The 13,974-nt window shown below is 36.3% G+C and overlaps 4 protein-coding genes across 5 annotated transcripts in view; 2 read left to right on the top strand and 2 right to left on the bottom strand.

The window, feature by feature from the left end:
• The window catches only part of LOC104770828 (MAG2-interacting protein 2-like), an 11,458-nt gene extending 5,144 nt beyond the window's left edge, over window positions 1-6,314 (bottom strand). The window contains exons 1-11 of the mRNA XM_010495284.2: window positions 6,059-6,314; window positions 5,679-5,822; window positions 5,524-5,575; window positions 4,881-5,054; window positions 4,322-4,520; window positions 3,946-4,163; window positions 2,718-3,684; window positions 1,403-2,337; window positions 1,212-1,294; window positions 640-999; window positions 4-446 (exon numbers count right to left, since the gene is read on the bottom strand). Coding sequence (XP_010493586.1) covers window positions 4-446; window positions 640-999; window positions 1,212-1,294; window positions 1,403-2,337; window positions 2,718-3,684; window positions 3,946-4,163; window positions 4,322-4,520; window positions 4,881-5,054; window positions 5,524-5,575; window positions 5,679-5,765 — 3,518 coding nt within the window. The 5' untranslated portion in view covers window positions 5,766-5,822; window positions 6,059-6,314. The remainder of the gene's footprint in view (window positions 1-3; window positions 447-639; window positions 1,000-1,211; window positions 1,295-1,402; window positions 2,338-2,717; window positions 3,685-3,945; window positions 4,164-4,321; window positions 4,521-4,880; window positions 5,055-5,523; window positions 5,576-5,678; window positions 5,823-6,058) is intronic.
• On the bottom strand, window positions 6,731-9,993 carry LOC104770827. Of its 2 annotated transcripts, XM_010495282.1 has the most exons (7): window positions 9,562-9,993; window positions 9,111-9,242; window positions 8,242-8,781; window positions 8,035-8,111; window positions 7,790-7,925; window positions 7,311-7,514; window positions 6,731-6,954 (listed from the first exon to the last, which is right to left on the bottom strand). In XM_010495282.1, exons 1-7 carry the CDS (start codon window positions 9,946-9,948, stop codon window positions 6,895-6,897), a joined length of 1,536 nt encoding a protein of 511 aa, XP_010493584.1. In that variant the 5' UTR covers window positions 9,949-9,993; the 3' UTR covers window positions 6,731-6,894. The 2 variants fall into 2 exon arrangements, with proteins under 2 accessions (XP_010493584.1, XP_010493585.1); XM_010495283.1 differs by lacking the exon at window positions 6,731-6,954 and having other exon boundaries at window positions 7,452-7,540.
• LOC104770826 (glutamyl-tRNA reductase 2, chloroplastic-like) lies at window positions 11,959-13,036 on the top strand. Its single transcript, XM_010495281.1, has 3 exons — window positions 11,959-11,992; window positions 12,289-12,530; window positions 12,696-13,036. The coding sequence occupies exons 2-3, from the start codon at window positions 12,354-12,356 to the stop codon at window positions 12,894-12,896; spliced, it is 378 nt and encodes a 125-aa protein (XP_010493583.1). The 5' UTR covers window positions 11,959-11,992; window positions 12,289-12,353; the 3' UTR covers window positions 12,897-13,036.
• Window positions 13,223-13,782, top strand: LOC104770825 (protein FAM32A-like). The gene is made up of 2 exons (XM_010495279.2): window positions 13,223-13,377; window positions 13,475-13,782. The coding sequence occupies exons 1-2, from the start codon at window positions 13,230-13,232 to the stop codon at window positions 13,741-13,743; spliced, it is 417 nt and encodes a 138-aa protein (XP_010493581.1). The 5' UTR covers window positions 13,223-13,229; the 3' UTR covers window positions 13,744-13,782.

The raw sequence follows: 13,974 nt of genomic DNA, 5'->3' as shown, positions 1-13,974 counted from the left end.
AAAGCAAAGCCAAGTAACTGCTTTCTAGAACTTATATCCATGTGTTCAAGTGCAGGACCTCTTGCTATTGCAGCACCTAAATCCCAAATGGGACCATGCCCTTTTTTGGTTAGAACAAGGCATAGATCAAACGCCACCTGCAGATCGCCTGCAACTGCAGCTTCTCTAGCAATAGCTTCTTCAACAGATGATATCTCTTCTGAAGAATTCAACCCAAGAAGTTTAGCAACCTCAATAAGTTCTTCAACATGTAGATAGGCCCCAGGATGCCCCGTGATTGCCATCTTAATAATCTCCATTGGATCGTTTACTTGTTTGAACTGCACTGGTAGGAGACTAACCCCAAGATCTGGAAGCCTAACAGTAACTGCATCAATGATATCCGCCTCGGCTTTAACAGTCCGGCTACTAGAAAATATATTGAGACACTCCCTTGCTTTCCATATCTGGAAATATAATTTTCAAAACTGTAATTTCCATATCCAAGCACAAAAAGAATTGTCGCTAACACTGAACTTTGTGAAAAGAAAACAAAAAACTCTACAGCACCAGAAGCAAGAATTGAAAGGATGGAAGGTTGCGTAACTATATTTAGTAGAGAAAAAAAGCTTTATACATAAATAAAGAAACACCACTTACTTCTTCAGAAGCAAGGCTCGGAGCAGAGAAGAAGTATTCCTTTGCCGCATTTATAACAAGACTCTCTGCCTTCTCTGATGGCAGAGCAACTGAGCCTGTACCCTTGAGATAATTTCTAGCCAGGGAAAACTTTCCAGCTTTTAGAAGTCCTCTACAGAACTCTGTCAGCACAAACTCAAGATCAAGGAAAGAAAAGGCTTTCTCTTGCAACTGTCGCAGATCACGCCACATGCATGCCCAGTCATTATCAGATCGCCCAGGTTGACGACGAACAAATTTTGAAAGCATGAGTCGAAGGATCTGCTTTACACCCTTTTCATCCAAATGAACCTCGAGGAAATAATTAATTGGTTTCGGGACCTGTGTAGAATAAAAGGCAGAATTATAACTTCCAAAAAATTTCAAACATAAAATCTGTTGGTACCTCCTACACAGGCAGAGAACCAGTCGAGTGCACAAGATTCTATACTTAAGATAGTTCATTTCAAATATGAGCACACAGAACAAGGCTACATATTTTTTGCTATGAGATACCAACTTAAGTAATTCAAGATACAGACAAATTTTGAAACCTGATAAATTTCCAAAAGCCTCCCTGCTTCTATATGACCTTCAGCCAGTTTGAGCCTTTTCTGAATGTCTTCACCAACAATATCTGCATTTGCATGGATTTCAGTTTGGTTTAGCAATAACTCAATAAGGACATCTGATTATTTAGTTACATAGACTTTGCGTTGGGATACATTGGATCTGGACTACTAACCATTTATCTTCGGTAGCTTTGATAGCATTGTTGCCATGACATTCCACTTATCTGTAACTTTGCACAGATACAGACATTGCAGAGCACAATCAACAACTTGAACCTCATCCTTAAAAAAACAAACAGTATACAAATCCATACACCCTTCCTCAATAACTTTTGAGCATAAATCAATCTCATTTTTTGCTGCCATCTCCTTCAGCCATTTAACTAGAAAGGACTCCTCATTACGACTGTTTGTCCCCAAAAACCTTTTCTGCATAAATGGAATTGCCTTGTCATGCAATCTTCTAACCACAGTTTCAGTTTTAATCCCTTCAAGCATCATTTTAAATTTCTCATAATCAGATAAATGCTCCCACCCAACAAGGCTTAAGCTGAAGCAGATTTCCCCTCCAATTTCATCAGAATAAATGATCTGGTGCAAGTATGATAGATCCTCATGGAACTGTTCCAATTCAGATATGCCTTTTTTCCATGCGATATCAATCAAACAAGTACAGTTGTCTAACAGCCCAGTGGAAGAATCAATATCTCTAGCTCTATTTTTATACCATGCAGCAAGTTCTTCTGATGATGGCCAATTATACCCCAAACACCTTCTAACAATTGGCTCAGTTTGAATCTGATAATCATTCTTGCTATTCTCCGGCAATTTATTAATAAATTTAACCATCTTCTCACATTCAACCCAGTCTTCTTCTCTCACTGCCATACTAGTTGGAGGAGATTTTCCCGGAAGAAGATGTGCATACGTTTCAACGGGAACTGTTTCAGGAATAGCTGCCAAAATTTGCAGCATGAAAGATGCAAGTGAATAAGGATGCCGCTTAAAGAGCAGGTTTAAGGCCCCTATCCTCCCGCTCTCAGCGAGTGCAATAGCAGCCTGATTGATAGGATTGCTCCGAAATTTTCTGTAATCCTGCACCGAATATCTGTGGAGACAATGTCATTAACCCTTTCTAAAAGTAACTGGATAGTTAAGTTTAAAAGTAGATTGAAAGTAACCGGAAATTCTGAAATGCAGAACCTAATGCAAAGAGCTTGGATATATCGGATGGAAACTGTCTGCGTGGGTATTTAAGGGTGGCAAAAGAGGGTTGTAAGTTTTTCAAGTAGCAATAAAACCCACGAAATTACCTAACTCTAGAATCGATGTCAAATTCTAACCAAATTCTAAAGGACACTCATTCTGTGTTGGATAACCATAGACCCAAAACAAACCTGGATATGCCAGACCTAAATAGTACTATATGGCATACCTGCTTACCTATCTGCAGAAAGGAAAAGAAGATGCAAGTGTAAAGATATATACCTGCCCATGCTTATTCCCAAATATGTGTCGAGCCTTTCACTAAACTGCAATAGTCGAAGCCTAGCCAAACGAAATTCCCAAAGTGGTTGGGATTCTTGATCTTCAGATTTAGCGAATACATAGTGATTAGTTAGATTAACTCCATGCGCAAGTATGGCCTTCATGGAATCTTCTGTTGGCCCAATTCTATCTAAGCATTCGGAGAGCACAAAAGCTTTATCTTTTATCTTTGATAGAATCATGCTCACATCTCTTACCCCTTTTTCTGAGTTCAACCATCTTGACTTGAATACTTCATCTCTATCCAACCCATGGCTATCAGCAAAATCTAACGCCTCTTGGTAGTGGCTTTTCTCAACTAAGATTTTATACATTTCAGGAATTGTTTTCTCAGTAAAAGATATTAGCCTCCATAACATACTATGCTCACTAGTATGATGCAATTCACTTGGGTCCTTGTCAACCTTGGCCAAAGCTGATTTTGCTTCCTGCGTTGAACTTTCTAAAAGAAAAATGTGTCCTTCCAATCTCCTAACTCTTTCCACGACAGGCATAGAATAATTTGTAGCATCCTCTTGAACTATAACACACCTACTGATGTCACATATACTAATGCTACCGCTCCTTTTCAAAATTGTAAGGGCGTGATCAGACCACCAAGTAAAATCTACGACATTTCTTAAACTTTCTTTCCAACTTTGTAGCGACTTATCTGGCTTAAGTGAATCAGAACTGTCTTCAGAAGGACAGTACGTAAGTGTCAATCTTGCTTTATCTAACTGGAAAAGATGCATACACCCATTGCTATCAAGACTTGCAACATGTGACCCCTGAGGTGAGATTAAAATCTTTGGATATGCCAACTGATCATCTTTGGTCTCAGAATACACGCCTTCAAACTTTGTGGTGGACAACAGTTCCAGACCCAAATTCTGACACTTACGCCAAAGTGAAACACACGAGGAACCTGAAGTGTAAGTAAATAAAATATTAATAATACCAAAATCAGAAACCTACATCTCTGTTCATAGGAAATTTTTCAACAACCACATTATTCATTAAACGACCACAAACATTGATAAATTATAGGTAGCTTTCCTATATAAGAGTATGCAGCTGTGGCTTGCTAAATTGATTGATTTCGAGCGACTGTGTAGCTTTCAATTCTTAACAATAAGTACTACGATTTTAAAACTTCCATAACTAAAATAAGTTGTATAAAACCTACCAGAACTCACTGTCGATGATATGCCTGCAGTACTACCAACAATGAGAAGGAAAGAAAGGTCTGGATGGTAATCAAAGCAAAAAACATGGTTGGGGAATTGCTTTCTCAAAGCTGGGACATTATTTAAAGCATGTTTGGAAATGGCAGAAGCACTTGGCTCCCTACTGATCTCGACATGATGAACATGTCCATCTGATGTAAGTACACTGAACGAACACCTACAGGCAAATTGTCATTGGGACAGACCACCAGTCAAAATTTCATATCAGAGGTAGACCTTCAGCAAACAAGTATATTGTAATGCACAAGGGCACATCAGGATCCCAGTACTCTTTAAATCTTAATCAATAAGAAATAGGGACGGAAGGAAACGTACAAGCATGATGGTTGCAAATCAGAGTCGTCCTTAATCAATCCTAATACTGATGCAGAAACCTTCAAGTTTCTTTTTGTGACTTGACTTATTTCTTCACCATTAGTTTTGATGAAAAAGAGGGTCTCGCTATCATCCACAAGACCAAGAACATCATGTTTTTCGGACCACACTCCGGAAGTAAATGATCCTGATATGTTGGCTGATGCAGAGAACAGTAAGTCAAGAGGACCATAGAATGGACATGGAATAGACCATGAATTAAGAAAACAGAGAGACAGAAAAAAGTATTGCGATGAGAGGATACTTTCGAAAATTAACAGAATAAGAGACAAAGTTTCCACATACCATCCTTGGTGGAAAAGAGAAAAAGAAAAGTAAATGCACTTTTTTAGGCGTTTGTTATCACAGTAAATCAAGTAGATAGTTTTTGGAAAGATAAATGCAGTATTCTACAAATACTTGTATTGGAGTGTGCTATGGCAAATTGGCAATGATCCCCAAAAACCATTATCAGGCAAAAAATATGTGAAACCAAGGGAAGATATGCCAGATTTCTTACATGTAAAACTGCCACATGGTTTCCTGTAATCATCGTCCTTTCGCAAGATTGTAACATGATTTCCGGAAGTGACGGCAACAAGTTCTCCTCTAGGCGAAATAAATAATGACACCGGTTTATTAGTCTTTCTCGGATTCCAGTATTCACTCCACTTTTCCTTGAGCTGACTAACACCTTAATACCAGAAAATAAATAATGAAGAAGCTTGTATCAACCAATGGGCTATAATGCTAATTTAACGAAAAGAGATGTGCACAAACATGATTCCTACAAGCTCATAAAACAAAAGATTCAAAATCACAGATCTCTGAGTTTGTGTATGGACTTTGCTAAACGGCATAATAAATAATAAGGCAGAGAAATTCCCCTCTGTAGTCTACTACATATCCCGGCATTTTGATAAAACACTTCAATGTATAGAACAGTTTACACATTCTCCAGAAATTATAACGAGCAAATAAGAAAACAACCTTGTAAAACATGTGAAAAAAAGAAATCAGCTTTTAAAATCGCGTACACGCCAGAACACAGTAATTAACCCAATACTTTCTAGAAAACTAACAGAAACTAGAGAACATATAAAGCTCCCTACTTTATTCACCAGCAGGTCAAACAACTAAAGAATCAACCATCTGCAACTGACCTCTAATGGAGACAAGAGACCGAAGCCCTCCTTTCGAATCAGTTCCATCTGCCTAAACTTCGACAAGCAGATCAAAGCGCAATGTAAGATATATAAAATAAACACTATACTCACAGCGATTAGTTAAAACTCTATAAGCATGATGAACATTGTACCTGAGGAAGAGGAGGATATCTAGGAACATAAGGCAATGAAGCATGATGACGTATCTCATACAAAACTTTTCTTCCAGGAGTTTCCATGATCAATCGCTTAAGGAGAGTGTGAGATCGATGATCCTTCACACCAGATTCTAGGAGCTGAACAATCAAATTATAAGATTATTGTATATGCACTGAATCGATCAAATCTGAAGTTGTAATCTGAGTCGGAGATCTAATTAGCAGGGTTATAGAATCAAAAGAAGGTTTAATTAAATTTTGACACCTTAACCCCAAAACATCAAGCATTCTCATCGTCTGAACCACAAAGTTTTAAATGATTCAAGAAAACCCTTGACAAATTACCAAATTAAACCAAGAGTCGATTAGCATACCTAAGCAATATTTGGTGATTATGCTCGGCGAGAGAGAGAGAGAGACCAGTGGCGAATTGAACAGAGAAAACGATGTAGTATTTGCTGGCGAGGCGAAGATCCGGGGATGCGACCTCCGATGGTGGAGACAGAAGAGATCCTGAGGAGGAGGAAGAAGACTCCAAACGAAATCTCACCGTCGAGGTACTACTGGTGAATGTGAACTTCGCCGATGAGAAGAGAAAGTGACGATGACGACGACTCCGTGAGAAAAAGAACACAAAAAAAAATTACAATACTTGTCCGACTAAAATCAATTGGAATGTATCAAAACCGGTCCGGTTCAACCGTCATAATAATGTTTTCTTTTCTTATGCAGATTGACAATCAAAACCGGTCGGTTCAAATTAAAAATCGAACAAACCGAATAGTTGTATCCTTTGTGAAAGGAATCACAATTTTGATTCATTCCTCTGCTCTTCTCTACAGCCATTAGAAGAGCTCTTTTGGAAAAGGTTTTTCAAAAGCATATGACACCACACGGCACCACTGAGAGAAAAAGGAGAACTGGGACAAGTGAAGAGTTTTGGAGATAATCTAGTTTGTTCCAGTTAATCGTTGTCGACGTCGATTCTCAAGAAACGGTTTTCAATTGTAATGAATGATTTATTTATTCATAAAAAAAAAAAAAGTAAAAACTAAAAGACATTTGTACACGGTTCATAACCTCTGGAACACGTGTGCATATGACAAGCTACAAACACATCTTGTTTGCTCAAAGAAATGATAAAACACATTTGAGGAACTGAGATCAAGAAAGAGTGGCCCTGAAACACTTCACCAAAAAAATAAGTGAATCACTCACTCAACTTGCATACTTCCATGAACTTCTGGACTGCGTTATGATACTGAGTTCCCTGAAACCAACCACACAACAAACGTTAAGCATCTCGATACTGACTATTAGAGATAGGACAGATCATAGAGGTCAATGGTTTCTGCTCTAACACATAAAACACATGAAGATGTTCTAAAGAAATCAAGATTAAGTTCACCAATTATGTATCTTCATACAATAATTAATTGGATAACTGATCTGATAAATATCCTTAGGCAACTGAAAATGGTTTAGGCTGAATTGACTGTTCAATCAGCAAAACAAACAATTTATTCCGCATGTCAAATACATACATGGACCAGACGATATTGACACACAGTATACTCCTTCGGGAACTAGAATGGAGAACGGAAACAGATGAGGTAGGCGACTTACCTCCCAATATAGCTGATGGCAGTTCATGCATTGCCAAAATTCTAAGTTTTTATTAAATAAGCAGTTGGGTATTCTTTGGAAACCCTTGGCTGCTTCAATGGCTTCTTCAATGCTTAGAGGTTTCTGAATAAATTTCCCATTGCATTTTGTACATCTTGACATCAGCTGATCTCCGCTGATCTTTAGCTGGAAAGTCTCTATCACCTGTGCAGCTTATTGTTTCATTAACCCTGTAGGAACCCATAATCATTCTACTTAATGTAAATAAAGTGGTTGCACAATGAGTATATGAGGTTATTTCGAAATGCTCCACCCAGAAAGATTTTATTTAAACATAAACTCATTCGCTTAAATATTTATCTTCAAGAGAGCCTATTTCTTGAAGTCAAAATTTCCAGTTTAGGTGTCCCATTTCAAATCATGCCTCATCACAGATCTTACAGAACAGCTCATACGTTGAGAATTAATTTCGTTTGTACCTCAAGTAGCTGCTCATTTTTAAGAAGACTCTTTACTCGATATATCTGATGTTTTGCCATATCCTGGTGTCTCAGCAATTTTGTATCTCTTGTCAATAGAATTCTGTTCTCTTTAAATGCTTGATCAAGCAACTCCCTGACATTTGTATCAACAGATCAACAGAAAAATTCAGGAAACCTAAATAGATAGTGTGATCAACCCCATAGTCACGAAAATATTACAGTATCAGCTTTGGAAAAAATACCTTGAATCTGGCTTTTTTGAGTGTGGAATTGCAGCATCAATACCCACACAACGTAGATGTTTCGCCAAACCTTCAACCTAGAGAGTAATTTTATAAGCAATCGATGTGAAAAAATGGTTACATTCAAGAAACAAAGATACTAACTAGGTGAAGTCATATAATAGAATTTTTTCAAGTACATAAAACAAAGTCATTTCAAAATATTACCATCACATCCAAAAGAAATTTAGGGCAGCCATCACCGCCTAAAGATGGGTCCCATGGCGGTGGACCTTGCCATTCCGCAGAACAGACCAACTGCTTATTTGTGTTCACAGTGCTTGAGGGGACACGTCTTCTTGTTTTCTTCTTGAGTTTCTTCGGTAGAAGATCAGACTCCTTCAACAGGATCCTTTCTCCATACTTCCTGACAATCTTCAACAGACTCTCGTCCATCGGCATCGTGTTTAGAGTTGTTTTTCTAGAAACCATTCCATTGGTAATGTTTTGACCATTTTCTGACATTGATCTGATTACATCTGCAGCCTTGCAAAGTTTGAGCGTGACAATCTTACTGGTAGATTCCGATCCAGTCAGAAGTTCTTTTAAGCCAACATTTATCTCTCCAGGATCTGGCGCTTTGATTCCTTCAAGAAGATGTGCCTTGAATACATCGAATAGTTGGAGCAAGCAGTGAGCATCTGTGGCAGCATATAGTTTCTGTTCTTCTGTAAGAGGACGATGTGACCAATCACTACATTGAAGTTCCTAAAAGCATAAAAAACTGTTAAAAAAGACTTAGTAACAGTATGCTTCTCTACCTACCAGCAACCTTAGAAAAGCTAACTAAATGTCAAAAGACTACCTTGAAGTAATATGATACAACTAAAGAGACCGAGATTCTCCAGGGTGTTTAGATCTACACTGAACAATCAAATTAAATGTCTAAACAGCATATAGCATAAGGTAAAAAGACTAATCCATCCATCAAGTTAACATTACTAAGACAGCCTAAACCGTTAACACATATCTAATAGAAGTATCAAGCTAGTCTATTTTAACCAAAAGTCAAGTTATTTCGGGAATGATTGACAAACCTTTGAGAGAGAGATGTCCAGCATTTCCTTGCATATAGCTGCCAAGCTCTTAATATCCTTTGGGGGCTTTCTCCCAAACCGCTTATGCTGCAGATGATTGTATATGCTTGTGATATCCAAGTACTGTTTCACCTATTCACATTAACAATCACATACGAGAGTTTTAGAGAAGCAAAAACTAAAAGGAAAACAAACACACAAATCAAAGACTCTACTTTGATCTTACTTACCTAATCTATAAACACCAGACGTGATCCAAACACAAGAAAACTAAAACCTTGAAGAGGTAACAGAGCTAAAGGTAAAAACTTTGGTAGCAATTCGATTACACTTATCTTGAATGCAATCCTAACTACCAAGAACAGTCTCAACAAAACGTTAACTAAAACTTTTCACAGCTTTAACTAAAAAACAAAGAAGTAAACTTCAAAATCTTCATCAAGCAATTCACCTCTTGGAATCCACCTTCACATCCATGTTGTATAAATGTCGAAGACAAGTAAACCAAATCTTGTTTAAACCGAAACCCTAATTTCAACACATCCGGAGAAACAAACATGTCATTCAACAGCTCCCACACCGACGGGAGATTAATCGAAGTCAAATCAATGAGAAACACATCGGAGACACGATCATCATTATCATCATTCGTGGCTTGACTGAGTCGGCACGCGACTTGGAGAAGAGTTACTGTAGGAAACGAAGAGGAGCTGGAATGTTGTGGCTTCCACTCGGCGTCTAAGGCGATGATCGTAGAACGAGTGAAACACCATTTCAGGCGAGTGAACTCGGTCGAGTCGGTGGACGAAACTAGATAGGTCTTTAGATTGCTTTCCATCGTTACAGAGCGACAACGAAAACAAAATTAACTGAAAATTACATTAAAGTAGACTTGAGACACTCTTATGTCGGTTTTGGTTGATCCAATTAATGGTTAGGTGAAAACCGAATCGAATCAACTAAGCCGAACCAAAATCTAGCGATAGAAACTAAAACCATTTTATTATCTTAAAATATTTTTCTTGTCAATATCAAATTATTAATTATCTGAACCGACTTGAAATTAATTTCTATATTATAAAAATCAAACTAAATTTTTTAAAATTATAAAAAATAGATATCTTTTTTATTATTTTCTTTATAAAACTTGATTTTTAAAGTTATCTACTAACAAGATCGTGACAGGTCAATTTTATCGATTATATGTTAACATGTGTCAATTCAAAATTTACTAAAATATGTAAAAATTCTAAATCTATCAAGAAATATATATATATATATATATATAAGTAAAAAGAAAACAAATTTGTTTGTATTTTTGAAAACTTATTTTATTGAAAATATTTTTTTTAATTTATTAAATTATTAACCTAATCTTATTTTGAATTTTTTATTTATTAATATACACTAATTCAAAAAGGGATAAAAGTTTTTTTTCCTGTTGAAAAATTGAAATCGAAATTTTTTTAATCTTATTAATAAAGTATGAATCCTTCTTACCAAATCACAAGACATCTCAAAACTAGAAAGTGGCATGTTCAATAAATTGGATATATTTTAACACATAATTTATATATTTTATTTTTGTAACTTAGATTACATATATTTTATTTTTGTAACTTAGATTACGTATATTTTTTTCTTCTTAAATAGAAAACGTGAAAAAGATAAGTAGATCACATATCTATCTACATGGTATCATATACATATCTATATTAGAAAGAATTCCAAAAATTTATGATAATTTGAGTTAGATTTTTGTTGGTCACTTTGTGTTGTTCTTGGCATAGGAATTAAATAATAATTATGGGGTTATTAGGTTATTAAAAAATGGGGTCTTTACAAACTCAAATTTTTTTTAATCTTTTGAATATATTCTCATATGTATAAATATTTATATGGAATATTTTAATCGATATGTTAAGATTTTTATATTAATTAGATATAAGATGTAAGTTTTCTCATATACTTTTGATTAAAATATTATATTATGATTTTTTCTTCTATTTGTGTTATCCTCAATGGTGTACTTGTACCTAAAATCATAGAACTAAATCCAATAGGTAGATAACAAAATTTTTAAATTGTAGCTAAATTTTATGGATGTTCCTTATTAACAATTGTCATATGTGATATTAATTATAATATATTTTGGGAAATTACCTAGAATATTACATAAAAGTAGGTTTATTACTAGACTAACACGTTGAGATTTCTGTCTTACTAGAATAACACAAAAAAGTTTGCAAATTACTTCTCTATCTGAGTTGTGTGTTTTATTACGTTTTATGCCATTTATAATTAAATTTGATCTAAAAAAACCTTGAGATTTTATGCTCTTGCTCTTGAGATCTTATGCTCTTACATTTAAATTTACTGTGATTTTGAAGAGAAAGAAACACAAAAAACTTGAACGATCGATTCCTGTTTTTTGGATTCTCTTAAATTTGGGTGGACAAAAAACATTGATTCCTTCTAATTTGATTCACTTTCTCTCTCTAACAAAGTTTCAGATCTAGTTTTTATTTTGCCTGAGTTATCGGAGAAGATATTATCGGTGAGTTTACCGGAGAAGAAATTATCGGTGAGTTCGATAATCGTAACTAGCGGTAGATTGAAAAGCCCTGCCGGTACAGTTCCGTTGAGAAGATTCTTGACGATTCTGATTTTGTTTAAGGACTTGCATTTACCAAGCTCTTCTGGGATTGGACCGAAGAAGAAGTTGTTAGAGAGTATCAACATCTCTAGCTTCTCGCCTCTGCATAAATCTATGAGGATAAGTCCGGTGAGGTGGTTGTAAGAGACATCAAGCTTTTTCAGATTCCCGTTCCGGCCAAGATTTGTCTCTGTTCTTGAACTGCTCAAGTCTTCTGCTATTGACCATACGTTATCTCTCTCTTCAAGTCCCAAATTTGGAGTTTTTTTCTTTTCCTTGGCTGCCAATTTCTAAATTTTGATGGGATTTGATAAGCTATTCAACATGTTGCCGCTTGGATTCGAATAGTTTACTCGTATACTTTGATGTAAAAGCAATCATCTTTACGATATATTGATCTACTAGCTGATCTCTTTAATTACTCTTGATTTTGATTTTTTTGGAGGAGATTGAATTGTATATTTCTTTGAAGCTAAAAAGTGTCAGTTTTTACTGAACTCCGATTGTTTTCATGGTTTTCAGGATACACAAAGGAAAGAAGTAGTATTGTGGTGATTGGGCTTAGTATTCACACAGCTCCTGTTGAGATGCGTGAGAAGCTTGCTATTCCTGAAGCTGAATGGCCACGAGCTATCGCTGAGTTATGCGGTTTGAATCATATCGAAGAAGCTGCTGTTCTCAGTACTTGCAACCGCATAGAGATTTATGTCTTGGCTCTCTCTCAGCAGCGTGGTGTCAAAGAAGTTACTGAGTGGATGTCTAAGGTCTTTGCCTTTTATTACAATGCTTAAATCTCACTCGGTCATTAAGAATGCACTTTTCATTATCTGTGACAACAACCCCCATCTGATGATTTCTCTGTCATATGTTCTCATCACTATATTACAATCTCAATAGCAAATGCTGACGTTTGTTATGTTTTTTGCAAGACGAGTGGGATCCCAGTTTCGGAGATCTGTCAGCACCGTTTTCTATTGTATAACAAGGACGTCACACAACATATATTCGAAGTCTCAGCTGGTTTGGACTCTCTTGTACTAGGAGAAGGTCTGAGACTTGCACAGGTTAACCAAGTTGTTAAAATAGGTTGCTCTTGCACAAATGGAATACCAATTACCACGATTAACTAGAATGTGGACTCACCTTGATAAACGTATCTTGCGTACTCAAGTAAGTAAAATATATACTTCTGCAGTTCTAAGTCTCTTTTGCCTCTGCTCCTTGTGTCATTTGTCAAAAATGGTGTGTGGCATGGTTTGTGATGAGTTGATTTCTTAGGTTCTGTCTTTGTCTTTGTTTAGGTTTTTCTGTATTGATACTTTGCCCCTGCTACAAAGTCTTTTTTGTTTGTTAACGAACCTCATCAATGAAATCAAAAACTTCAAGTCTCATTCTTGGCTTTCCAATATGTAAATCTAAATTTGTGTGTTTTGTGGTTCTGTGTTGTGACTAGCAGCCAAGAGATGTCAGCATACGACAATGTTATTGGTGGGAAGCTGAAGTTAAAAGGGAAGGCTTTGGATGTGAAAGCCGGTGGAGTAAAGAAGAAGAAGAAGAAGCATAAGAAACAGGAAGAACAAGCTCTTAAAATTACTGATGATCTCATAGAAGGTAAGACTTGACCACTTTCTTCTCATAACATGACTTTTAACTGTTCCTTAACATTCATGGACTATGGAAAATTGATATGTTGTTGTTTGGCTATTAGGAGAAAGCACAGAAGCACTGGGTAATTTGATTGAAGGAGAAGAAGAAGGTGAAGAAGCGGGCAGGATTGAGGATGTGAACTTGCAGCACGATGATGATGAACTCTTAACGCCTGCAGAAAGAAGGTACATAGAGCAGAAACAGAGATTGGATGTGCAGAAGCTAGCTAAGGAAGCCAACAAGTCTCACCGTAACAGGATTGAGGATTTCAATCAGTATCTGGCTAACATGAGTGAGCACTACGATATCCCCAAAGTCGGACCTGGTTAATATAAGATTTTCCTTGGCTTTGTTTTTACTCTGCTTCTCTATTTGTCATCGTTAAACAAACTACTGTTGGATGTCTGTTATGTTTATTCCTACAACATTTCAATTATGTAATCTCCAGTTCTCTAATGCCAAAAAACACATGTTCTTGCAAAAATTTCTTCTGCATTCCTCAATTTGTAAAACTTTAGCGAGAATGTCAACCTTTTGAACCACATGTCGTACGAACTTTAC

The sequence above is a fragment of the Camelina sativa genome, chromosome 20 (genome assembly GCF_000633955.1).
Source record: "Camelina sativa cultivar DH55 chromosome 20, Cs, whole genome shotgun sequence".
NCBI lineage: Eukaryota > Viridiplantae > Streptophyta > Magnoliopsida > Brassicales > Brassicaceae > Camelina > Camelina sativa.
The sequence above is the reverse complement of the archived record's forward strand: the minus strand, read 5'-3'. Positions and strand labels throughout refer to the sequence as shown.